The sequence below is a fragment of the Engraulis encrasicolus genome, chromosome 3, assembly GCF_034702125.1.
Source record: "Engraulis encrasicolus isolate BLACKSEA-1 chromosome 3, IST_EnEncr_1.0, whole genome shotgun sequence".
Taxonomy (NCBI): Eukaryota; Metazoa; Chordata; class Actinopteri; order Clupeiformes; family Engraulidae; genus Engraulis; species Engraulis encrasicolus.
The window spans coordinates 23,736,008-23,763,507 of record NC_085859.1 but is presented as its reverse complement, the minus strand read 5'-3'; the positions used below and the strand labels follow the sequence as shown (position 1 = coordinate 23,763,507).

At 43.5% G+C, this 27,500-nt stretch overlaps 1 protein-coding gene across 1 annotated transcript in view; it reads left to right on the top strand.

Annotated features, from left to right (window-relative positions):
• sgsm1a (small G protein signaling modulator 1a) overlaps window positions 1–27,500 on the top strand; it is a 97,563-nt gene that overhangs the window by 34,257 nt on the left and 35,806 nt on the right. Inside the window, exons 4-11 of the mRNA XM_063195051.1 lie at window positions 4,849–5,011; window positions 6,014–6,169; window positions 10,779–10,846; window positions 12,048–12,193; window positions 17,780–17,917; window positions 20,187–20,311; window positions 21,961–22,028; window positions 23,571–23,734. Of these exons, the coding sequence (XP_063051121.1) occupies window positions 4,849–5,011; window positions 6,014–6,169; window positions 10,779–10,846; window positions 12,048–12,193; window positions 17,780–17,917; window positions 20,187–20,311; window positions 21,961–22,028; window positions 23,571–23,734 (1,028 nt within the window). The remainder of the gene's footprint in view (window positions 1–4,848; window positions 5,012–6,013; window positions 6,170–10,778; window positions 10,847–12,047; window positions 12,194–17,779; window positions 17,918–20,186; window positions 20,312–21,960; window positions 22,029–23,570; window positions 23,735–27,500) is intronic.

The following is a 27,500-nucleotide window of genomic DNA, read 5'->3' as shown; positions in this document are numbered from 1 at the left end:
AAATTGTAGATTGGTGTTTGTGTTCTGTGCTGGTGTAGTCTGCTCCTCACCTGAGCTAGTTTGGGAACCTCAGGCACAGATTGTATTTTGTATCGACTCAGTAGGAAGTCCCACTGGTGTGGATTGCTAGTTGGGGTGGTCTGTTTGTGTGTATGTGTGTGTGTGTGTGTGTGTGTGTCAATTGTGCCAATTATTTGGCAAGCCTGTGAATCAGTATCTTTTACTTTCAGTGTCATTCTATTTCTTTGTGTTGTTTTGGAGGATGACGCCTTATTGTTCTTCACACAGAGTTGTTAAGAAATTCTATTATCCTTGCACCATGATAAAAGCTTGATAATTAGGTTTTGGCAAACATTTTCCAGCACATTGACGTTGGCCTCTTAGAAATTGAAGAGTTTTTTTCCAAAACGCTATATCCACCATTTTTGACTTTTTGCATTTTAATATTGGAATTGACTGTTAAAAAGTTCTATCATCTATGTGTGAAATCTTGCCATTCAAATGTTTTGAGAACATACTTTTTTAACCTCTATAAAATGCATTTTGCAATGCAATTCAATGGAATGCCCAATACAAAAATGTCAATTTCCCAACATTCAAGAGCTCCACTTCCACTCTTTCTCAATTTTCTTTTGATTTTGTTGCTTATGTGGCAATGTCAGATACAAGTTGATCATTCACACCACTGGACACACACGCACACACACACACACACACACACACACACACACACACACACACACACACACACACACACACACACACACACACACACACACGCACTACTCCCCTAAAGCACTGTCTCTTAGACATGCACACACGCATGCATGCACCAGTTCAGAAAGCCAGAACACGCAGCTCAACCAAAAAAAAACAGCCCCCAGATCTAGCTTGGCCTCTGTAGCGAATGGAATTAGTATGAGGGTGTAGTGAGACCAGGCTACCCCAGAAGACATTTTTCGGCTTTTTGAGCCTTTATTTCAACTGGAGAGGAGACAAGAAGTGAGTGGGAGACAGAGATACTGTAGGGGGAGGATTGGTTAATGACTTTGGGCTGGAATCGAGCCTGAGTCAGCTCCGCAACAGTGCATTATCTGAGCCATTTGAGCCATGGCCCACGGCCCTCACACATGCATTTTTCACATGTAACATTCTGACCCAAGCGGTGGATTTTCCTCCATCTTTTACCATCACTCCCTTCCCTTCACGTCCACCAGCCCTGAGGCCACGTTGTTCCCTGTGCTCTCGGTGCTCTAATATTGATTCCCAGTGGGCCGCTCTTTGTGTTTTGCCTAATAGCCCTAATAAAACCCTGTGTCAGTCACTGCCCACCTTCCATTAGCCCTATCTGCACCCGCTGCCACCCAGAGCGAGCAAATTACCGCAATTGAGGGGAGTGAGAGTGTGTGTGTGTGTGTGTGTGTGTGTGTGTGTGTGTGTGTGTGTGTGTGTGTGTGTGTGTGTGTGTGTGTGTGTGTGTGTGTGTGTGTGTGTGTGTGTGTGTGTGTGTGTGTGTGTGTGTGTGTGTGTGTGTGTGTGTGTGTGTGTGTGAGAGAGGACTGAGGACCTCCCGCTAAGTTGAATAGATGGTACAGAGGGGGAAGACTGTGCCAAGAGAGACGAGAGTCAGAGAGAGAGAGAGAGAGAGAGAGAGAGAGAGAGAGAGAGAGAGAGAGAGAGAGAGAGAGAGAGAGAGAGAGAGAGAGAGAGATACAATAAGGGCAGCGATAGCTGAGAACAGATAGGCATCAGAGAGGAAAAGAAAGTAAAGAAGACATAGAAGCAATGGGCGGCTGACAGAGTGAGAATGAAAGAGAGGAGGAATGGACAGATGGCTGATGAACAAGAGCGAGAGAGAGAGAGAGAGAGAGAGAGAGAGAGGGTGTGGGAAGGCTGATCTCAAGGAACTGTCGAGTCACTCAGACTGACAGATTGTACGAGAGATAAAAGCATAAAAAGTGAAAAGAGACATTACTGGTGACAAGGTCTCAAAGATTAAGGGATTCTGGATGAGGCAGCCAGAGAGAGAGAGAGAGAGAGAGAGAGAGAGAGAGAGAGAGAGAGAGAGAGAGAGAGAGAGAGGATGAAAAGTGGACATGCAGAATGAGAATGTGTGAAATAAATGGATGGGGGAACAGATGAGTAGAGATATGATCTATGAGAAGAAGCTTAGGGGGAAACAGAGTGAGAAAGAGAGACAGAAGATAGGTAGAGCTAGTGGGAGGAAAGGAGAGACAGAGAGAGAGAGAGAGAGAGAGAGAGAGAGAGAGAGATGGCGAGGAGAGCAGATGAGTAGACAGAGATGAGTGGAGATAAAGGGAAACAAGGGAAGAAGACAGACACAATGGAGGTGGAGATGGAATGGAAGATACAATAAATGGAGAGAGGGGAAAAGAGAGAGTGAGAGAGAAGGGAGAGGAGGAGGGAGAGGTGGAGGGAGCGGGTAAGGGGGGAGAGAAAGGGAGAGACAGAGTGGAAAAAAGAGAGCGTTAGGGAGAAAGAGAGGGAGAGATAAAGGGTAGGCCTAATCTGCGTGGGAGAGGGAAAAGAAGGGAGAGAGAGGGAGGAAGAGAGTTGGAGAGCAGAGGTAATTTGATGTGGGAGATGGAAAGAAGGATACAGAGAGAGAGAAAGAGAGAGAGAGAGAAAGAAAGAGAGAAAGAGAGAGAGAGAGAAAGAAAGAGAGAGAGAGAGAATATAGATAGAAAGAGAGACGGTTAAAGAGGAAGAGATAGAAGAACAAGAGAGGGAAAATAAAGAGGGATAGGCAGTAGGAAAGACATAAGAGATAAAGCAGAGGACAGAGAGGCAATAGAGATGAAGAACAGCGGAATAAAAAAGAGGGATGGAGGGAAGTGAGAGGCTGAATCAGGTAGAGTTAGAGGAGGAAGAGAGGGAGGAAGAGCTACAGAGGGAGTGACAGACCAACAGTAAGAGAGAGAGAGAGTAAATGAGAGATACAGAGAGCGAGTGATTAAAGGAGAGCAGTAGAGAGAGCGGTAAAGAGAGTAAGAGTAAAGGACAGAGATTGAGAGGGAGAGAAAGAGTTAAGGAGAGATACAGAGTGAGAGAGAGTAAGGGGGAGTGGTAGAGAGAGCAGGAAAGAGAATGAGAGTAAAGGAGAGTGATAGACAGAAAGAGAAAGAGAGAGAGAGAGAAAGAGGGGTAGAAAGAGAGAGAGAGAGAGAGTAAAGGAGAGTGATAAAGGGAGGTGGATGAGTAAGAGTCGTGCCTGCTGCCTCTCTCACTGAGCAGGAGTGCACCATCATCAGGAGTTCCCATGGCAACGACCTTCCCTCTGACCCCATGGTGAGCCGTCCTGAGATCTCTCTCTCTCTCGCTCTCTCTCTATCCATCTCTATCTTCCATATCTATTTCTTTCTTTTCTTTCTTTCTTTCGTTCTTTCTTTCTTTCTTTCTTTCTTTCTTTCTTTTTTTATTTCTTTCTGGTCTGTCTTACCTGCTCTCTCTTCCCGCCTCCTGCCCCCCCCTCTCCCCTCCCCCCCCCTCATGATGACAACACAGCTCTGAGCACTGCCACGTAGAACTCATCATGACTCTGTGTGTGCGTGTGTGTGTGCTTGTGTGTACGGTATGTGTTTCTGTGTGTGTGTGTGTGTGTGTGTGTGTGTGTGTGTGTGTGTGTGTCTGTGTCTGTGTCTGTTTGTGTGTGTCAACTTTCCACTGTCAACAAAATGGTTTGGATGGCACTGTTTTGTACAGTAAAGGGACATTTTGCTCCCTTGAGCGTGTTACCTCTTCTGGGAGATGCAATCACCATGACATTTTAGTCTTCCTGGAAACCAAAAAATCCTGCAGCAGCAGCATCAAACGCCAGTGGCCCTGACCTATTACAACAGGACTCGGTGACAAATACTACAGTTGCTCTCATCAGACACCACAATTGCAACCTTTCTGCTGAACTCTGATGATCAGAAACATTCAGCCGCCAATGAAAATGGACATTGATTTATAAGACAACAGCTTATGTCATCAGGAACCACAATTACAATCTTCCTGATGAAGTTGATCAAGATGTGGTCAGTAGCCAATGAGGATTGGCATTGCTTTAAAAAAAAAAAAACACACACACAATTACAGTCTTCCGTGATTAAAACTATTTGATCCTGATTAACTGAAATTGGATTCTGGCAATCAGGATTAACATTGATTTCATGGTACGGTGCCTCAAGCCCGGACACACAGCACCAAGTAGAGAGAGCACTGCTACCCGTGTACGCGGGTGGCAGTCGGATATTACCAATCGCGTCTGTGTGGGTGAGTGAGCTTTAGAGCCAAATCAATAACGTCTAACAGCCGAGTGGCAGGTTTCCAGGTTTTGTGTCGCTCGCGTTCACTGTTATTTAGCGCCTCTCGCAGAAATCGATACGGGGTTCACTTCATTCAGCTCAATTCAAAGACGTGTCAGGAGCCTGTGGCCATTACAGTGGCTAGGACAGCCATTGAAAGTACTGTATAATGTACAGTATACTGTAAGGCATGGTATATAAGCAAGAGATGTCTGGAGTCAAATGTGTGTGTCAATGTGTGTGTGTTTGTGTGTACGTGTGTGTTGGTAAGTTGAGGGTGATAATTGTGCAGGCCTCAGGAAAAGGTGTAGGACAAAGACTGAATCTTAAAATAATTTTGTCTTTGATGTTTTTTTTTTATGTTTCGAGCATTGTCTTCTGGTAGAGAATCTGATGAAGACAATGGTCAAAGCGTAATCCTGCCATGGAATAAACCATCAAAGAAAAAAAAAACGATTTGAAGTCTGCCGACTCCTCCCTCCAAACTGTGTGTGTTTGGTAACCCTGTTATATATGTATAATGTGTTGTACTCCACAGCTGCGGTAGAGGCCTGCATACTGCACGGCCTGAAGCGTCGCGCGGCTGGCTTCCTGCGCAGCAACAAGGTGGCGGCCCTCTTCACCAAGGTGGCAAAGTGCTTCCCCCCCGCTGAGGAGCTCTGTAAGAAGGCCCAGGAGGTGGAGCAGCTCATGGACACCAGGTACACTAGCTATGGCTCTCCCCCTCCCAGCTCTTTCATTGATTACGGCAGAGTTTCCCAAAAAACTCTTCAGTAGTACTTCATTTGCCGATCCTTTCCTGTCTCTCTCTCCCCACTCGATTCCTGTCCATCTCTCACTGTCCTGTCACAAAAATAATAAAGGCAAATAAGGCAAAAAACGAACAAAACAAAAAAAAGACCAGCAAGGTTTAAACAGGTTTTTATGTATTTCTGAAAATGTACTTGAATTGAAGCCAACTGTCATTCACAATAAAGTAACCTCAATCTCACCCTGACCCTCTGCATTTCGTATGATCTAACGTATAAAGCATTTTGCATGTGTTTTCAATCTGTCTCTCTCTGCCTGTCTGTCCGTCTGTGTCTCTCAGTCTGCTTACCTGTCTCTCAGTCTGTCTGTCTGTCTGTCTGTCTGCTTGATGGTGTACGTTATTCACCATATGTATGTGCAGCTGTCTGCCTGCCTGGCCTCGGTTACATAGGACTTTTGATTTTGAATTAACTCCATTTAATTCCGAATAAAACTCAAAACCGCTTTGGAAACATAATGTAAACACCTCACTATTAACCCATTGACGCAAAGGCACTTGCAAAAAAGGGCGCTGAATGCCTGAGCCCTTTTTAAGAAAAGCTACCCTCAGTCTATAAAAACCTAAATATCTCAGCTTCTGAAGCACATAAAAATATGCACCGAGTTGCATTTAAATGCTAAGACCCTCATCTTTCATTAGAATGTGTTCATTTATCTCAAACAAACAGAGATTTTTAATAAAGTTGTCTCAAATCTCATGAGCCTGAATGTTGTGTAATGCAGCTCCAGGCGCCAGGGCCAATGTTGCGCAACGCAACATCAGGCATCAATGGGTTAAGAATTAAATGAAAGTAAATGCCAACTCGACAGAACTATTTAATTCAGAATTAAAACCATCATGTTGACATAGCCTGTACAGTATCTGACTGACTATATGTATATTTCCCTTCAAGTCGGAGGAGCCAGACTCTGGCTAGTCAGGATAGCATCCGCAAGCTCCCCAGGATCCCCAGTCTTACTCCCCAGGGCCACAAGCACCTGTGGATCCGCACTGCCCTCATTGAGAAGGTCCTGGACAAGATCGTACTTTACCTGGTGGAGAACAGCAGGTACGCTATACCCTCGCACTCAGTATTGCATGTGTCAAGTCAACATCTTCCACAACCTCTATGTCAAATTAGCATATCTTACTACTGTGGTGAGATGTAGACTCATGGAAAAGTTTCTAGGTACTGTAAGATTGTACTTAAAGGGATGGTTTGGTGGAAAATTCAAATTTGACCATCAAATGGTTCATAGCACATCAAGTATGTAGTGAGGAGTGATTCTGGGATCATGGCATTTCAAAGTTTTAGTGAAAAACTCAGCCACTGCAGATGAATGGGGCCAAAGTGAAAGATCAGTCGATTTCCGCACTAAACAAGCTCAAAAACACTCCATACTCCAGAGACATTATAGCAAAGGTCTTATCCATCAAACCAAGGGACAGACAAGTTTACAGGTCTACACAGTCTGTCACTAGTGAGCAGGGGCGATTTTAGCTTATGATCTTTAGGTGGGCCTGGCCCCTGGTGCTGACAGTGGTACCTGACAGAAGTACCTGACAGAGTAAGCGTTCCATTTGTATTTCAGATTTGAGATTTTGTTTTCAAAAGGCTTTCAATATTAAATAACAGTTCACTCAATGAAGGACTACCCACAAGTCATGACATTACATTTTCCAACACGAAATCTAACTTACATTACCTATATAGGTAATCCTTGTGATTGGTAGCCTACTGTGTGTCATATATGCACCCTAATGGTTGGCATAGTTCTTATGTGATTGAGAGGAAAGAAAAAGAGAGAGGAAAATATTATAATAAAGTATAGGAAGTATTATACAGAGAAGATACAAAGCCAGATGACAATGAAGCTTTTTTTTGTCAAAACATGATAGCCTAGGCCTACTGTTAGGGCAGCTCTACAGGTACAGTAATTTGAACAGGAAGCTTGTTTCATCATTTGGCAGCATAATGGCTAAATGCCATTTCACCTTGTATGGATTTTACCCTTGGCACAACAAGTAGAAAAGACACTGAAGAACTAAGACTCCTAATTGGATGATATTACTGTAGCATATCTGCGATATATTTAGGGCTAGGCCATTGAGTGACTTAAAAATAATCAGAAGAGTTTTCCCTCTCATGTGCGCTCCTTGCACCGCAAATCACAGTTCCAATCGGTAGCTCAATAGATAAATAGCCTATTCATCGTGGGTTTTTAAAATCTGACATCTCCTTCTCAAGCAAACATAAAAATAAATAACAATTAAAACATCCCCTGCCCAAAGTCATGCCGATTATGGGAATCTCGCAACAAGGTGCGCGCTCCCTGTCACTAAATGGACAGTAGAAACGGCACGGGCACCAAAGTCACTCCTGCTCATTCTGAGCCAGTATGTTCCAATAATAGCAAAGTAAGGTTCAACCTTCACACTTCCCAATCATTAAAATCAGTAGGCTAAGTGAGAAGTTGGAGAGCCCGCATTCTCACATCACAATTAGGCCTACAGCATCACCAAAATATGGATAAACCTCATTTGGGCGATGGCGAACCTCGACTATCAATGTAATGGTGACTCGCAGTGTAATTTTAAGCCGAGATTTGCCTGTTGTTCGCTATTCCAACGCAATTGCTGAAGCATGTTTCATTCCCTCGAGTCACAACTTCTAAACGCTGCCAGGCAGATATATACTGTTGACTGTCCTGATTGTAGCGTAGGCTATTAGTAACAACCCCTATTTAGCACTATGTCCTCATCATTTGTCCTCTGCTTTTTTCTGATACGTTTGCAAAGAAATGGCATGGTTTCCACAGTAGGTTGATACGCATTGTATTCCATCTGTATTTGACTCCCCTTTCCGTTATCTTGCTACCTCAAGCTTTTGTGATTCTGACTGACTCACCTTGCATGAAGTGGTCAACAGAGAGCCCCATAACACCGGCGAAAGTAACATTGTGCGTCGCAAGGCACCACCTCACAAGATCTTAGCCACCGCTACCTATGTTAAGCATATTTCACGGATATCCACAACCTAATAGTGGACGTTTTTAATGGTCTTTCATTGCAACACTTTTTTTAACCAACGCTTACAAAATTATGTCAGTTATGATGACAATCAATGTTATTATCATAGTCCGCACATAGCACTGTAGCCTACACCAGTGGTTCCCAACCTATGGGTCGGGACCCCCCTTATGGGTCGCCAAAGATCCACAGGGGGCCGCGGAGCCCTCTTGATTTTAAGGGGTTTCGTTTTAAATACATATATATAGACCATGTTGAATAAGACAAAGCATTTAACTAATAAATGCATAGACGCAACAAATTGTAAGTGCTACATTAAACATTTATTCTATATTTGTCTATATTCTAAATAAGTTTTCGCAGGAAACGGAGGGCATCTTGTGACTCCGTCTCTTGCGGGCGCTCGCGTGGTTGGGTCACCAAAGCTTACAATAGTAAAAACATGGGTCCCTTAAGAAAAAGGTTGGGAACCACTGGCCTACACCACCTTATTGTGTGTAGTGTGTGCTCCATACCTTCATCACAAGAATATGCGCCGATTTGGGTTCTGCCTCACTTGCATGATAAATCCAGAAACTAAAAATCATAACTGAACACAACTCTGGCGGCAGGCAGTTGCATGAAGATGCAAACCAATCAGAAGAGGTGTAGCAGACTCGTCACAAGACCTTTCTTGAAGCTCATACACAGGGTTGCCAGACGGGGCAGTAGCAGCAGAATATTGCGCAGGGGCAAAGCAACTGCTGCCCAATTGCATTCATTTCCAATTCACAAATAATATTTAAAAGGCTCCTGAGCTAGTGGGGCCGAGCCAAGTCACGGTGGGGCCGTGGCCCCACTAAAAATAGCCTAAACTCGCCCCTGCTAGTGAGTGTTGTTTGAAACCTTACCAGTAGCTGTTCCGAGTCAGCCAAAGTACTCCAGCAGGTAGTGGATGAACAATGGACCAGGAATATGTTGCTTGTCCTGTTGATTGGTTCTGCTTGGCTGCCAACTTCAACAGTTATGCTTCAACAGTTATGCTTTTTTACACATTAGTCCAAAATCACAATATTGTTACAACATTACAGATGCTCCTCATGCTGTAAATACATGCTTAGCTTGGTTAAAGAGATTCTGGCTATAACAAGCATATACAAACCCCAACTCCGGTGAAGTTGGGACGTATGGTAAACAGTGAATAATTAGATGGATAATAGTGAAAAGACAACATATTAAGTGTTAAAACCGAGAAAAAATATTATTTTGGGGGACATATGTACTCATTTCTAATTTGATAAATCCAACACGTCTCAAATAAGTTGGGATGGGGATCAGTGAAATTTAGTGAACATCCAAATAAGATAAAACAACAAAGAAGAACATTTCAAAATGAATTGTACTGACGGACAATATAGGTGTCCAGGTATAAGATCATCACAGAGAGGCTGAGTCACTCAGAATTAAAGATGCAAAGGGAATAATTACCATAGTTATTACATACATTTTTGAATTCCCTTTGATTTACCACGATTGAGTGTATATATTTTTGTTACTAAAATCATTGTATAGGTTCATGACATCATGAAATATATATTGGCTGTAGTCTCACTCTAATTCCTGGAGTGCTAGAGCTATTGAAAATTGACCATATTAAGAATGCTTAATGCGTGCAAATGATACAGGGGTGTAACATTCTCCTAAGCACCTGAGCTCACTTGAAATAGACCCAGAAGACATGGGAAACTGTCCTTTGCTTACAGAAGTCAGCAGAAGTTGTAGAAGACCATTCTTTTTGACAATAATAGAGCATTGCACATCCTGTGCTACAGTGAAAATGGACCATCCAACTTGTGTTAGTGCTAACTTCAAAAGTCAGCCTCCATGATGGCATGCGGGTGCAGTAGTGCATTGGTTAAGATGTTCTCACTCATCTGTAGAGTTAAATACAGTGCTGAATGGTATAAATGGGTTTTAAACAGCATGAAAAGCCACTCATGCATTACATTTTGAAGGGAGATCTTCGATTACTGCCACATAGTAAGGTCAAATTGCATTCTCTACTATGTTTTAACAGTTTGGCTCCATCATAAGGACCAGCAGGTGATAAAATGGTGGGCTTTTGGTCAAGACCTGTCACACTGTAAGCACTACAGAAAGGAAAACATTGCAAAACATGACAAGGAATACACCCACCATTTAAGCTGGTGAAATCATGTCCAAAATAGGAATTAACACTGTTTTTATATAACATCTTCTCATCGGTTAATGTATTTAACTGTTAAGTGTTGTCTTTTGTTTTGTTTTTAGTCTTCCTCGACATTTGCTGCCATTTATTGTCCCCGTCCCAACTCTTTTGAGACGTGTTGGATTTATCAAATTAGAAATGAGTACATATGTCCCCCAAAACTATATTTTTTCTCGGTTTTGATTTTATTCACTGTTTACCAAACGTCCCAACTTCACCGGAGTTGGGGTTTGTAGAAGGGGCTGCACCTTTAGAGGTTGAAGAAAAAATGAGTGTGAAACTGAGGAATTTATGTTATGATGGTTCATTAATATTTTAATCTCCAATCCCCCACAAAGTACAAATTACACAAAGTTCACATTCAAGTCCTGAAAAGAAGTAAAAAAAAACACTGACTGACTGATGTCTTCTTATGTTCTAGTAAGTTCTATGAGAAAGAGGCGATAATGATGGATCCGGTGGACGGACACATTCTTGCCTCTTTGTTAGGTAAGGTACCTCTTATTCATACACACATACTAAAACATACACACATACTAAAACATACACACATACTAAACAAATGTAGTGTTATTTCAACACAGAGTGACATGATTTAACAATCTTCTAGAGTGAGTTTTGGTCCCAGACTACAGTCTTAAGTGTTGAATTAGCACCGCATCTCTGACTGTGTCAACTAGATTCATGTTTTTCATTTTCTCAAAACACACATATCAGGTTATGAAGCACACAGTATGCCTGAAGTGCATTCCAGCTGAATTGTTGTCCTCATAAAAGAGCGGGACCAAAAAATGTGACTTTGATGACCTTTTCTGCTTTTGGTTTCATAGCTTCGCTTTTGCTTAGCTTCGAAGCTGTGCTTTTATTGTGAAGAAAAATGATGCTAATATTTTTGCTCAGATTTGCCATCCGTCTTCATTGACACAGTAGACTTCTCTTTTCCTCCCTCTGTGCCTCTCTCTCTCTCTCTCTATCATTTTCTATCTCCATCCCTTTCTTTCGAATGATTTCAATAACATTACTGTTGTTCTATATATCTTCTTATATCTCATTTCCTCTCTGCAGTCTATGTTTTTATTTTCGTTGGAGTATCATCTCCTTCCTCTCCTCCTTTCCTCTGTCTTTGTCTGTCTCTATCTTTCTCTGGCTCTGTCTTGATATGCATTCAATTCAATATAGCTTTATTGGCATGATGAAAACATATTTTGCATACTTGGCAAAGCATTTGTCATTGTTATTATTTTAATAGTCAAAAAGCTGTTGGTATAATGCAATAAAAGAGATGTTCAAGTCTGTCTCTCTACCCTTCATTCATCTCTTTGCGTCCCTCTCTCCCTACATCCATCTCTCTCTTTCATCCGTTCTACCCCCCATTCCTGCATTGCTCTCTCTCTCTCTCCTTCCTTATCTTTCTTCCTCTCTTTCCTTCTCTCTCTCTCTCTCTCTCTCTCTCTCTCTCTCTCTCTCTCTCTCTCTCTCTCTCTCTTGCACACACGCGCGCGCGCGCACTCACACGCGCGCGCGCGCACACACACACACGCACACACACACGCGCACACACACACACACACACACACACACACACGCACACGCACACGCACACACGCACACGCACACGCACACACACACATGCACACATATACACCTCCGTTCCTCTCTCCCTCTCCCTCTCCCTCTCTCTCTCCCACAGTGGGTCCCTGTGCCCTTGAGTACACTAAGATGAAGACGGCCGATCACTTCTGGACCGACCCCTCAGCTGACGAGCTGATGCAGAGGCACCGCATCCACAGTGGACACTGCCGACAAGACTCACCCACCAAGAGGCCTGCCCTGTGTGTAAGGATCCGTATAAGTACACACACACACGCACGCACACACACATACACACACACTTCCTTCTGTTCAGTACTGTTCTGTTCTGTGACCTCCTGTTTTGCCTGAATCTGTGAGTGAGTGCTACACCACACAATATAGCAAAGCCCTGTGGAACGTATGTATTCTGTATTACTATTTGTACAAACAAGCTTTATTTTTCATGTTTTTTGTATTATTTGCAAATACTTTACACTAGAGAGAATGTGTGTGTGTGTGTGTGTGTGTGTCTGTGTGTCTGTCTGTCTGTCTGTCTGTGTGTCTGTCGGTGTGTGAGATAGAGAGAGACAGAGACAGAGACAGAGACTGAGACAGAGACAGCGAGAAAGACACAGATAGACAGAGAGGAAGGCGTAGAGTTCGGAACTTACCCAGCCTCTGAACTCTTGCTCCCCCACGGGCTTGCCTGTTCATTATATGGGTGTTGAAGCCACCGTAGCGTGTCACGACAACACAACACACCCCTTCCTTCTGGTCAGGGCTGACCTCCTGTTTAGCCCGCAGCTGTGAGTGTGTGTCACCACACCACACCACCAGTGCCAACCTCAGCAGGAGAGCGCTGCATGACACGCCAGCACGGAAATGAGCTCTTATGCTGCCTTATTGAGTTCAATTACAGTGTGTCTTGCACAGGGCATTCATGTGTAATTCTGTACATTCATTATGGGAACAATACGGTCGTTTTTGTGTCATGTCACTGCGTAGTGTGTGCACCCGTGTATTATATGCATTATGTGCTTATATGCATTATATATTTATGATGTACGTTGAATACAAATATTGCCTTTTACTATGAATGCTGAAGAGAGTTTTGTCAGAGTGATATTATAGCTAATGATAGCTATACTGTAACATCATACCAATGCAATATTTATGAGAATTATATCATGATGTTTTTAATGCATACAGTGCATATATATGCAAAGTGGTATTTGTACAATAAATGCGTGAGGTATAGAAGCATAAAGGCAGTAGCTGAGCTAAATGCAAGTATTGGGAAAAAAAAAAAAAGTTAGGGAGACGCGCAATGAAATTTGACAGGTCTAAACTAACACCTGCACTCTATTCCCTGCTTGTCTATTTTCTGCGTGTTAAAACAGGCAAGCCTAATTATCTACCTAATTCTCATTCTCCGCTCAGCCACCATTCGAAGGATTCGTATGTGCAATGACAGCTGGCACGCCCTTCAATTATCTGCACCGTATTTATTCCTCGATCACCTGCTCCAAGGTAAAAATTCGCTTTCTCGCTCGTACCCACCATCCGCCCAGATCACCCCCTATCTGTGTCATCTCGATCGTTTTATCCAGGATTCCGCCTTTCCACCGGTTCTGCTCGCTCTCCCAATAACTGGCCAGGGGGTGTCCACTCAGAGCTCGTACATATTCATGGGCGCGGATAGTGTCCGAGCTCTCAGTTGGAGGTTCGTACTCCCGAGCACAAAAATCGTTTTAACCATAGCCAACATCGGGCTCGGCAGTAATTTCAGCACCATGGTCAGCGACCTTACCCAATACGGTACTTTGCTTTTAACCCATGCTCCTCGAGTGCAGTCGGTCCAGCTACCCCGTAAAGCACTTTTATGATCAGTCCGCCGTGCGGACTGCGGTTCTCCTGTGAGAACCCCACGATCACGAGAAGCCTGTTCTCCAGCGAGAACGAAGATGTATGCATACATATGTTACTGAATTCAAAGTCCAGATAGCGCACTAATGAACATTTGTTTATTTATTTATTTATTTATTCATTTATTTCAAGGACAACCCCTTGAGATGTGGCATCTCGTCTTCACGGGGATCCTATTGACAATACAATAACAGAAAAGGAGAACAGGACTCAAGTACACACAATAGACACATACAGTCACACACTCACTCACCAACATTGCTCTCCAATCTACCCCAGCACCTAGCCAGGCCGTGCCCTCCTAGTGACGCAACACCTTCAGTGTTGCTACGAGTCAGGTCAAGAACAATGCAAGTACTTTCTGAGTTCCCGAAAGATCGTGAACTCCTCAAGATTCAAGATTCAAGAATTTATTGTCATTGTCAAAAAGGCAACGAAATTGTGTTTGGGGTACAATACTCAGGTTTTCAAGTAAAGTGCAATAAGAGGTAAAAGTGACACCAGTGCTTGACCCCCCTAGCCCCCCCATCCCACTTAAAGTGCAGCAAAGATTAAGTGCATAATGCTCGACACCACCCCTCTCTTTCAAACTTAGAACTTACTTACTTAGAATTCCAGAGCATCTCCCATAATGCACGGGGATGCTTTTAAAACACACACACACACACACACACACACACACACACACACACACACACACACACACACACACACACACACACACACACACACACACACACACACACACACACACACTGAGAAATGTCCAAAGGATAGATGGATAACATTTTAGGCAGAAATGTTCCTCAGCAGTCCTGCAAATTCAGAAGTCTAATGGCCTGGTGGTAAACGCTGTTGGCCAGTCTTTTAGTGTGGCTCTGAAGGGACCTGTACCTTCTTCCTGAGGATAGCTGTTGGAACAAGTGATAGGCATGATGGTGGCTGTCGCGCAGGATGTTCTGCACTCTCCGTAGACAGCGTGTGTGTAGATGGTACTAATCTTTGGGAGAGGCATTCCAGTGATTTTCCCTGCTGTTTTCACCACACACTGGAGTGCCTGCTGATTTGCTTTGGAGGAGCTGGAGAACCACAGGAACCCATAGGTCAGAACACTGCTGATGGCACAGTTGTAAAAGTTCACCAGCAGTGGTCTGGGGATTTGGTAGCTCCTCAGCTTCCTCAGGTAGAAAAGGCGCTCCCACATTGTTGCGAAGCAAACAACCATTAGCAAACCAAGGGAGGCGGGTCAACCATGCCATTTGTTTATTGTTATGCTCTTGGTCAGACCGAGTCTCGAAGAGATTTGAAAGTCGATGATACTCAGACTACCCACCACCCAGCATACTACAATAGAATATATAGTATATTAAGATTAATAAAATGATTCATCTGCAAAGAAGGTGGTTATAGAGTAACTTTTACAATTACTGCCTTTTTTTCTGTGCTGTGTAGGGAAGTATTGCAAAATAAAATATTCCACAGTTACAGCTTTTGCTTGCTTTATCACAGATGATCACCTATCATTGGGCTTTCGTACCATTTCATAATACATGAAATACGGTAGATTGGGGGGAGATCACAGTATAAGCCTCCATAGTCCAGTGCTTCACTTTTCAAAGCCAATACATCTGCAATACCCAAGCGTCCTCGATCTCGCACTCTATCTCTCCCGCAAGCCTGTGGTTTATTTCTAGTATCTTCTATCATTTATTCATATATCTGTGGCCAGCTGAGCTGAGCTGCCTTTGGCTGGGCTTGGATGTCAAACGGATGTCAGACAGGAGCATGCGCTGAAGGATGTGTCGTGATTCAGGCGAAAGAACCAAATCTTTTATTTTTTATTTTAAAAGCAGCCTTTTTTTACTCCATTAGTCATCCTGTACTCTCCTGTATGGCAAAATAAAGCCTTCGTGAGGTGTTAGAGCATTCCTCCTGCACATGCAAGCACACATGCACACATAGGCGCACACACGCGCACATACTTACGTACACATGCATACACGCACACACACACACACACGCACACGCACACGCACACGCACACGCACACGCACACGCACACACACATACACACACACACACACACACACACACACACACACACACACACACACACACACACACACACACACACACACACACACACACACACACACACACACACACACACACACGCGGGCGCACATAATAATAGCTGAAGGCTTTTTGTCACTCTTGTCACTCTCCTGTCCTTTGCCTCTGGCCATTAGAGAGAGAGAGAGAGAGAGAGGGAGAGAGAGAGAGAGAGAGAGAGAGAGAGAGAGAGAGAGAGAGAGAGAGAGAGAGAGAGAGAGAGAGAGAGAGAGAGAGAGAGAGAGAGAGAGAGAGAGAGAGAGAGCACAATATGGCCTCTATCAGCAGTAGTGAGGGGTGATAATGTTGCTCTCATGCCCATTTCATGGAGCTGCTTGGTTAAAGGCCGGCGGTGGTCGTTTTGACCCCGAGAGTGTGAGGTGACAGGAAGCACTGGGGGTAATTAAACAAGCTCTGTCACGCTTGTGCACACACGTACACACACACACGTTCAAACACACACACACACACACACACACACACACACACACACACACACACACACACACACACACACACACACACACACACACACACACACACACACACACACACACACTAAATGGGATTTATGACTTTGTTTTGTTGTTTGCTCTGCCAGAAGGGTTTAGAATGGAGCAGAGACGTACTGAGGCTGTTGGGAAAACATATACAACCCCACCGGCAAGGAAAGATGATGAACTAGAGATGCAACTGAACTGAAACGCTCAATAAAGAGTGCAGGGTAGATCCACCATTTAGATATGTGCAATGTATACCGTGTAATATACTGAATTGTTAATGCACCGTTCAAAATGTGCTTTGCCATTTCAGTACTATTAGAAGTGTCATTTTCCCGATTCAATGCAGAGTTTCCATATTTCTTAAAAAGTGCTTTGATATTTATCGATGACAAAGTATAATAAAGATGGTTATTATTGTTACATAATTCAATCATCTGGAAATATAATACAGATGTAAAAATGGGCTAGAATAGACGTGTGGGTTGCCATAGTGTTGTTGCAGCTTATCTAAATGGATCTCTGTTTCACGCCCATGCAGAAGCATTATGCAGCAGGAACACATTAGACTTTATTGCACCATCACTGCTTTTTTTTGTGTCCGATCTCTTTTTCCTTTCAGTTTTCATTCGGCTGCCATTTGGGTAAAATAGATGATAATGGGCAGAGAAGGAGGTAGATGCACAGACAAATAGATGAGTGGAAAGAGGGGAGATAGCACACCAAGAACTAGTGCACGTCTGGTCTGGTATTTAAATTCTTAACCCTTTCATGCAGAACCTCTGCGTTAACCCCAATGCCACCAAAATGACAATAGCCATGTCTTAATATCTCTTACTTAAGGCTCTTGGTAATGTCAGTGCAATGTTGTTGTGACGTAGTTCAGCTTTTTCAACAAATAATGAATGGGATGGCCGGCAATCCCATCTGCATGAAAGGGCTACGTAAATGGATGAAAATAGATGAATGAATGAATGAATGAATGAATGAATGAATGAATGAATGAATGAATGAATGAATGAATGAGGCAATCAGATAATTATCAGAAAGTCATTAATCGTATCTGTTTGATAGACCTACACATATCTATAGGTGAAAATAGATAGACCAAGCTAAAGGTGGCCTGTTTAATAGACTAGTCTTTACTGATCTAATAATACCATTCAGTAAGTGGCATTTTGACTGGGATTACTTGGGGAAAATTGCCTACTACAGCATTTCATTCATTCATTCATTCATTCATTCATTCATTCAGATTTGTGTAAATGGTTTTCAGAGGGGTTTGCATCCTGTGTATTTCTCCTGCCATCAGATCCAGAAGAGGCACTCTAGCAGCAGCATTGACGAGAGGCCATCTCCCTCCCCCTCCGCACGGGACTACGTGGAGTCCCTGCACCAGAACTCCAGAGCTACCCTCCTCTTCGGCAAGAACAACGTGCTCGTACAACCGGTACAGTGCATAGTCCCACTCCTTCACTGACTCAGTAGTTTATTTTTCTTTGTTGTCCAATGGAGCACTTAGAGAAAATGCAAACAAACCATGCAACCATGCAAACAAACTTACCACACAGAGACACAAACAAATAACAACTATAATATGCAGAAAACCGCACAAATGAAAATAAAATTAAATAAAAATACAGAAATTAAACTGATACATAACTTGATTGTGCACTGCCTCAGTCTGTGTATACGTATATACATATATTTCACAAATATTTGTTTTGGGGGCATTTATTGGGACAGGAGAGTGAAGATAGAGACAAGAAATGATGAGGAGAGAGATGAACTTGGGTCCTCACAAGCTCATTTACAGACGGAAAGATGCCTTAAAGGGGTATGCTGTAGAATGCTACACGGATCCACTGACTCCATTGACTTTCACTAGCTTAGCGACATGCTCCCTCTGTTAACTTGTCTGAAAGCAAGACAACGGCTTACATCAAAAATAAGATACTTTACCACCTTTATAAACCCTGGCTAATGATTTTAACTGTATTAAGCCCCAAAATAGTGGCATACCCCTTTAACGCACTGCCCCACAGCATCACCAGCATGTTTATATCTTAACACCTTCTCAATTTTGCATATTCCCACACTACGTACATTCCTGTAGCCTAATGATTTACTTGTCAACCTTTAAGGCGTTTTCCCAGTATGTTCACATTGCGTTCACAAGGCAGAATAGTTTATTTAAATAATGTGTGCTCTAGAGGGGGATGATATGGAGATGAGTGGACACGCCTACAGTATGCCTTTACAGCCTCAATCTGTTTTCAATACCCCAGTGGCTTGGCACTTGTATTGTAGTCACAGGCTACCTGTGTTTGGACTATGAAAGACGATCGAGATGCACATATCAGTAGGGGGCTTCATCATGGCTGTTGGTCTATTGCACCTATAAACAGCCCCCAAGCAGTACAATAATAATTTATTTGTTAACTTTCACTTACTTTTACTATGTGTAATTTTCTCACTTTTACAGTAATGGTTTCACGAAACATCATAGATGTTTTGACATAATGCTTGGACTTTTTACAGGCCAGGTAGCCAGGTATAAGCTTAACTGCATTAGTCTATATAACAACTCTATTCTGTGTCATCTTCAGCATCAGGCATGTTACGGTTCACCAACATTTGGGACCTTCTCCAGTAACACCTTACTCTAGGAGCTACTGATTTTCTATCACGTTTTCTTGACTGCACACTGATTGCTCATTGCAAGGTCTAGCTAGAAATACCTTGAGTCTCTTGGACGTGACATGTGCATGGAAGGGGGAAAAATGAAGTGGAACCTGTTTGAATTGCCTATTGTAAATTTGTATGCCAGTCCGCACTGCTCTTTTCAACTCCGTTATTGCCTATTGTGTGTATCCCCTTACAGAGGGATGATAGGCCAGAAGGCCAGTGCACACCCACTTACTGACCCATTCAGGGCTGCAAATAATATCTCTGTATTAAAATCAGAAGCTTTATGTAAATGTGTTTTATGGGAGATGGGGTCAGGTTGGGAAATGACCCAGGCAAGACTGGAACGCGGGTCCTGGGTGTGCCGCACATAAATGATACAATGTTCCACAGTGTGCTGCGCTGCACCACCCAAATTAGGACCTTTTTAACTTACAATATGGATGATGATACGCTGTATCTCTATCGTGAACTTATGTGTAAATCAGCACTTATGCAGTCTTATGATCAGCACTGCTCTTTATGAAGTTACTATGAAAATCAGGAGCTGTCTAACCCCATAATAGGTTAGTGTGTGTGTGTGTGTGTGTGTGTGTGTGTGTGTGTGTGTGTGTGTGTGTGTGTGTGTGTGTGTGTGTGTGTGTGTGTGTGTGCGTGTGTGTGTGTGTGGCCCCTGTACAGGAGGGCGGTATGGAGGCTGGTGCACCGCCCCACGTCTATTAAGTGTGAATCAGTAATGCTGTTTTTTGAACACCGTAATTTTCTGTAGTGTAGGGCAGCCGTGGCCTACTGTTTAGAGAGTTGGTCTTTCAGGTTCGAATCCCCCCTGACCTCTCCCTACATCTCCATCCATGGCTGAAGTGCTCTTGAGCAAGGCACCTAACCCCACATTGCTTCAGTGACTGTAACCAATACCCTGACAAATAATAACTGTAAGTCGCTTTGAATAAATGAAAGCGTTAGCTAAGTTCAATGTAATGTAATGTAATGTAATTTTCTATATTTTCTATTGTCTGCGCTCCCCTTTACAGAGGGACGATATGGAGGCCATCCCCGGCTACCTCTCGCTCCATCAGATGGCCGACGTCATGACTCTGAAGTGGACCCCCAATCAGCTGATGAACAGATCAATGGGGGAGCTGGAATATGAGCGCAGGTGGGGGCGGTGATCAATACTAGTACTAACGCACATACAGGTAGTTGACGAGTGAGTTGGCGAGTGAGATCAATGCTACTATGGATACAACTGGATGACATGTGAGTATGTCTCTCTAGACACCCTGCTCCAATCATCCGTGAACGTGGCAGAGGAGCAGAGGGGAGGCGGTGGAGAGGGAGAGAGGGAGAGAGCGATAGAGGGTGCACGAGAGAGAGAGAGAGAGAGAGAGAGAGAGAGAGAGAGAGAGAGAGAGAGAGAGAGAGAGAGAGGAGCGAGAGAGAGAGAGAGAGAGAGAGAGAGAGAGAGAGAGAGAGAGAGAGAGAGCAAAGGGGTGGAGGGACAGGGAGTTAGAGAAAGCACACAAAAGAGAGAGAGAAAGAGAGAGAGAGAGTGAGAGCGAGAGAGAGAGAGAGAGAGAGAGAGCGATAGAGGGTGTACGAGAGAGAGAGAGAAAGAGAGAGAAAGAGAGAGAGAGAGTGAGAGCGAGAGCAACTCCTTGGGGAGTGATTGTGGTAACTGTGCTTGAGCGACAGAAGCCTGATGATGACGGGCTCTTTTCAGGAGGCTGAATTTCACGGCAGTCGATGATGAATTGCTGTGAATGGCTGTGACCTGACCCGCGGGTTACTGCCTGTCTGTTTTTCCTTCCTTGTTTTTGACATACATCTAACTGCAATCTTATGAGGATATTGTCCCCTCTCCGCTCTGGTATAATGGAGTCGTAGAGACAGTGGTGTAGTCTACTTTTTTATGGTGGGTATACTGTATATTTGAGCATTTTTGAAGTGGGTATACTGTTTATATTTGTGCTATTCTAAATAATGGATCAATCAATTTTAAGTGGGTATACTGAAATCCATACAATTTGTAAGTGGCTATACTCCGTATACCTGCGTTCTACGTAGACTAAACCACTGGATAGAAGCCAACTTTGAAAGAGCAAACAAATCTTTTCATTTCTTTTTCTTCAACTGCCCCCCATGCCCCCTTTGATTTTGTAAGACCTCTGTCAGCAAAGCTCTTGAAAACCTTCAGATTAAAGATAAAGCACATAAAACCAGAAAATATTATTTTCTGCATGACTAGTTAGCTAAATCCACTTTTTAGACGATATTTCTGAGCCAGCCACACTGAACGGCTTTTTTTTTTTTGCAATTACGTTTAAAATATACAGTCAGATGCAAAACACCTGGGATTTGATGCATCTCAGTCAACCAATTACTGAAAAGGAGAGGCTGGAGCACACTGCAGCGTAGTTAGTGGAACACTGTGTGCTCCATCCTCTCCATTTCAGTGATGTCTGTCCCACTGTGATGCACCTGCAAGCTGAGGGATGATGCGTAGAGTCCAAATTGTTCTGTCAGTCAACCAATTACTTTGTAGGTTTCTATTATTTATTTATTTTTTTGCTAAAATACATGTAATGCATCTGGAAAACCAATTTCACACAGGCAGTTGTATTGTATTGGAGGACACCATCTAGGATAAGAATGCAAATAAGAACAGAGACGACAGGCAAGAATCTGGAGTTTTCTTTTGATTTGCACCCAAGTTGGCAAACAATTTGCCATAACTGGTTGGAGCCACTTACTGTATCCTCTTGAACCGTAATGTGGATTTTGTTTTGTTTTCTTCCTGTGTTACAGTGTTTACTGGGATTATGCCATGACTATTCCTTTGGAGGAGATTGTCTATCTTCATTGCCATCAGCAAGGTAGGCTCAACCATCTCCCATCCTCCCAATGTAGTCTACAGGTGTACACATTTCATTGGCATTAAATTGAGCTGGTGATCCTACAGAGAAAACCCTTCACCTGTAACCTGTTTCCATTGTCCATAGGGAATTGAAGGCATGAGGCCACTTTGAAGCTAGCAAATGAAGAGCTCCTTTCCGGAATGCAATGAAAACTATTTAAATACGATTTTCATGATCATTATAAAAAACAGATATTCTTAATTGCATTTAGGAAGAGCTCTTCATAATTAAGTAAAAAAAAAGAACATTTACCTATGCACACTGTCACCATCAAGGTAAATTCAACCCATCTCCATCCCGTTTGGCAGTATACAGTACCCACCCACCAATTGGCCTTGCTCTACTAAGGGAGTCAGGATTTGAGAGTTAAGCTTATAGTCCCACACATGAAACCCTTTACCCACTCATTATCGGGACACAAAATAAAAATATTAAATAATAATAAAACCTTTCTATTCATCCATTCATTATCAGGACGCAATATAAGCCATTAAGCCCTTTGTGAAGCTAACATACACACTGTAATTACGTAAACTGAAAGGCATAACATTATAATTTGCCTCAGAAAAGGGATATGCTATAGAATTGACCTTGTCGCTTTCAATGAGCCCAAACAGATAGTGTAGTCAGGTCATGGAGGCAGATCCAATGGCTATACAGTATATAATTACAACAGTAATTACTCAGTCATTACTGTACCTTGACCAGGCTATAATTAACATTTAAAAAAAACATAGTGTCCATGTACCAGTGTTGCATCAGTTTGGAAGAGTAATTGGTAATAGTGACATTCGTTGGTTGATTTATATATGGTCCATTTGTACACATGCCAATTTGAAAACACAAACACTTGTGTACATTGCATTTTCTGTATCACCGTCATTTGTCATTTCAGGTGATAAACAGGGAAAATGCTAACATATTGGATGTGGCATTTTGCCCTTTACATTTGACTGTCTATAAATCTTTGATGATAGGCACATGAATAGGGTGTCAGGATCTGTCAATGTGTCCATGGCAAGGCGGTGGCGGCAGGCACTGCTATGCTGGCAAATAGCATACACATGACAAGCTAGTCATAATGGTCTCTCTCTTGCCTGACGCGTTAACCCCTCCATGTCTGATTGCTGTACACATGTGCACACAAAAGCTTATGCACATGCAATAACACACACACACGGAGACACACATGCACGGAAAAATGTGTGCGCACACACACGCTCGCACACGCGCGCATGCGCGTACCCACGCACGCATGCACGCACACACACACACACACAGAAAAACGCACACACACACACACACACAGAAAAACGCACACACACACACACACGCTCGCACGCATGCATCCCCCCCCTCCCCACACACACAAATAAAAACACCTACACACCTAATGATCTGACTCTCTCTCTCTCTCTCTCTCTCTCTCTCTCTCTCTCTCTCTCTCTCTCTCTCTCTCTCTCTCTCTCTCTCTCTCTCTCTCTCTCTACTCCTCCACAGTGGACAGTGGTGGCACGGTGGTGCTGGTGAGTCAGGACGGCATCCAGAGGCCCCCGCTGCGCTTCCCCAGGGGGGGCCACCTGCTGCAGTTCCTCTCCTGCCTGGAGAACGGCCTGCTGCCCCATGGACAACTGGACCCCCCGCTCTGGGCACAGAGAGGAAAGGTCAGTTAGGGGGATGGAGTGTAAGGGTGTGTGTGTGTATGTGTGTGTTTGTGTTTGTGTGTTTGTGTGTGTGTGTGTGTGTGTGTGTGTGTGTGTGTGTGTGTGTGTGTGTGTGTGTGTGTGTGTGTGTGTGTGTGCGTGTGTGAGTGTGAGTGTTTGCGTGCTCGTGCTTGCATGTCTGTACTGTATGCATGCTGCATCTGTATCTGTGTGTGAAAGAGTTATCTGCTATGGACAGACCAAACAAAGCTCTGAGAAGAGTCCACAACAAGTGTCCACGATAAGGGCAGGCTGTGGCAAGGCAAAGGAACTTCATTATATACTTTTATACATTGGCAGTTTAGCATGTTGCATATACGTACAGGATATACGTACGCATATACGTAACCAGGCCATGCCATGAATTCAACTACCTGGGCCCACACTAAAATACTGACAGACTACAATTGCTTGGATCTTCAGTGGGTTTCGTGGGTCCGGGGGGATGGGTGGTGATGGCACGCTTGATGTATTTTTCCCCACCCCATGCATGCACGCGGACACACAGGGTCGGGACATTCACCCAATGAATGACTGAGTGCGGCTAAATATGCCTGTTGCATATCGTAGCCTAATTATTCACACATCACGTCAAGTCACAAATTAGTAGTCTCTTGCAGTTGACCTATGCCAAATTAACGTCCTCCCTGTAAGGCTGCACTAATTCAAACAGGCAGAGGAGTCGGCTAAGCCTATAGCCAAAGTCTATAAAATGTAGCCTATTTTTTGTAATGTCCAATTATCTAGGCTATGTTTACGATAATGATTTGTTGCGCTACGACGGTGCTCAAGACAAGTTGGAACATAGTCATCTCAAGTGCTCCCATTTTATTTTGATCCTGCTTTAAGTCAATGGGCGAGAGGGACGGATGAAACGGGTGTTTCATTCGTCCCGACAGTGTCTACTGACACTAAAATCCCTTTTGCCTGTAAACCTGACAACTTTGACTTTTCATACTTTCGGATATGTTAAAGTTTTCGAGTAAATCGCAGTGTTTCATTCGTCCCGAGTTTCATGAGTCCCTGCTCTCCCCTACTGCCTAAACTGTTACAGTTTAAATGCGTCCTCTCCAAACTGTGTGTGTGTGTGTGTGTGTGTGTGTGTGTGTGGGCGAGAGAGGGAGAGAGAGAGAGCGAGGGAGAGAGGCGCTTAATTCCCCGCAGAAAGAGCAAGGCGATGTCTCCAAATATTAGACAAATGCATCTTATTTTAGTTAAGTAGACATCAGGGATGTATTTTGCTTAATAGCAACGCCGACCTGATTGGTTCATATTGCTCTGAATAGCCACAGAAGGCTAGGCTATATTTTAATGGGTTTACGCGCGCGAGGTCATCTAACTGTGGTCACAGTCGCCAGGTGCTATTATGAGAGGAAAACTATAGCACGTTGGCAAACATTAAAGTCAGTTTAAGCCATGCATATGATGAACCAGTTTTCTTGTTTGAAAAAAACACACTTCCCGGTGCGCAAGGTGCATGCATTTCTGACTGACCCAGATGAAATCGCATGAGGAACTCCATGATTATGAGATGACATTGCATAGGCCTATATTTCCCAGCATATATTCCCCCCCCCCTCTCTCTCTCTCTCCAAACCCAGTTGTACTTGGACTCACTTTTAACACCGCTGGCCTTGAATCGCAGCACACATTGCAGTGAGCCGTGCCGTGTGCGAGTGCTGAGCAACTTCACCCCTAACGTTTAACCTAGACTAGCGAGTGCAGTGTTGTAAATCACGTGGAATAAGTGCAGCGATTACCTGCGTAGCCTACTTAATTATGGAAGTGAGTGTCATTTGGACTGCCTATGGAATCAAGCCTACTGTCACCAAGCTCTTCCTGTCTCCCCAGCCTCACAATGGATGGACACCTGGCCACCGCTCCTCCGCCTCCTTCGGAACGGATGACTGTGGGGGGGATCTCCAAGGAAATTTGGAATTTCGGACTTGTATAGATTTGGGGTGCCCCGGGACTCTTTTAGATTTCTGTTAGTTAATAAATATTATTTTAAAACTCAATATTTGTGTCTTGGCGTATTTGTGGTGTACAGTACTCTCCAGGGTATTTGGTAACAAGGAGAGGTGTCGCTGGAAAAATGCGCACTTTCTCACCTGCGACACATAACCCGACAGTTGGTTACACTTAATTTGAGCACGAAAACAGCAATATCAGTCGCTTGCTAATTTTTGCCAATGTGACAACATTAAATTCATTAGGGAAGTGTAGGTTAGGTTATTGCCCCAGCTGTTGGCGATGTGAGATAAATAGCCAACGCTTACACGCTCAAACGAAGCGCTGTTAGGTTACTGCGGTGAGGTGTATTGCACTCTCAGTAATTTTTACCAAACGATCCACATCCACATCCAGACAACAAGTCTGAAGTTGCAATATTAGACGTTTCAAATCTTGCGATGCGATAATCGGTATGGCTTCTGGCTACACTCAATTTACATTTTGTCAGAGCTTGCACATTAATGCAATTCATCCGATCATCATTTAAAAAAAAAAAGAAAATTCATTACATTATTTAGGCTATTCTTTTTATGACTCTTCCTACTTCCTGGAGGTGTTCTCACACAATTTATAGGCATGTTGTTATCCGCTGAATCGGTGCGTGCTGGTGAATATGAGCATATATTAATATGCCGTCAGCATCGTCTAAAACATTCCAAGCGCTCCCAAGTGCCACCCGGCGGTTGTTTGGGTACACTGCAGCTAGGCCCGGTACGTACCGAGGTGGATGACGTGGCATTACCTCGGTAAAGGGTGTGCATTGTAGGGGGACCGACTGTAGATCAAGGCAAAAAGCAACAGAAAATTGTCCACTCCGTTGTTCGCACGAACATGTTCATGTTCGAATTGCTTACCGTGGGCAGACACAATATTGGAACATGAGAGGTGACATGTGTTATTAAATTGCCATAGGCAGGGTACCCGCCTGGGAAACAAAACTAAAGGTGCAGCCTAACAAAATTCTGATTCCAGGTAATCAACTGAGACACGCATATTGCAACACCGGACTGAACCAAATTCATCTCGACTGACCCTCTCTAATCAGATTGACTCAAGGCCCCATTTTATTGACAAGTGAACAGTCGATCGATGTGAACAGACTCGGTAAAGGTCTCAGTAGTGACATGTGTTTGAATTACTGGAGACAAACACAAAAAGCTCGTTCGCACAGCTCATTTCATCGTTTCATAACTCTGACATTTCCGACTGGTTCTCAGATCATTAAATACAAAAGAGCAACAGGACAAGAAACGAAACAAAAGCATAATGTTGTCCCACGGCTCAACAAAAGGCATCTGCATGCCTGCTGCTTGATTTTATTTTCCAGTATTATTATTTTACTAATGCTTCTGTTGTTTGTTCTTTCAGCCGGTTGATTTAATAATGAACGTGCGTGACGTCTGTGGCTGAACAAATTATTGAAAGAGGCAATCACAGGACATTGGGAGATAACTCTGATGATGTATTGCTTCATTAACAGAAATGAGATGTGTTGCTCAGCCATAATAAGCAGATAGAGCAAGCATCGTCATCCTTCGGTCCACTCTCTTCTTAATGATCGCACAGCCGCCTATTTCTCTAGGGAACTAATGTATGTACGGTAGCAACAGTTGAATTTTTGTGATCTTGATCGTCCTGTTCTTTTATGTCGGTAACTTTTGCAGTAGGATCACCCCCAGCCGCTCTCTTACTCAGCTCTCAAACAACCACAACC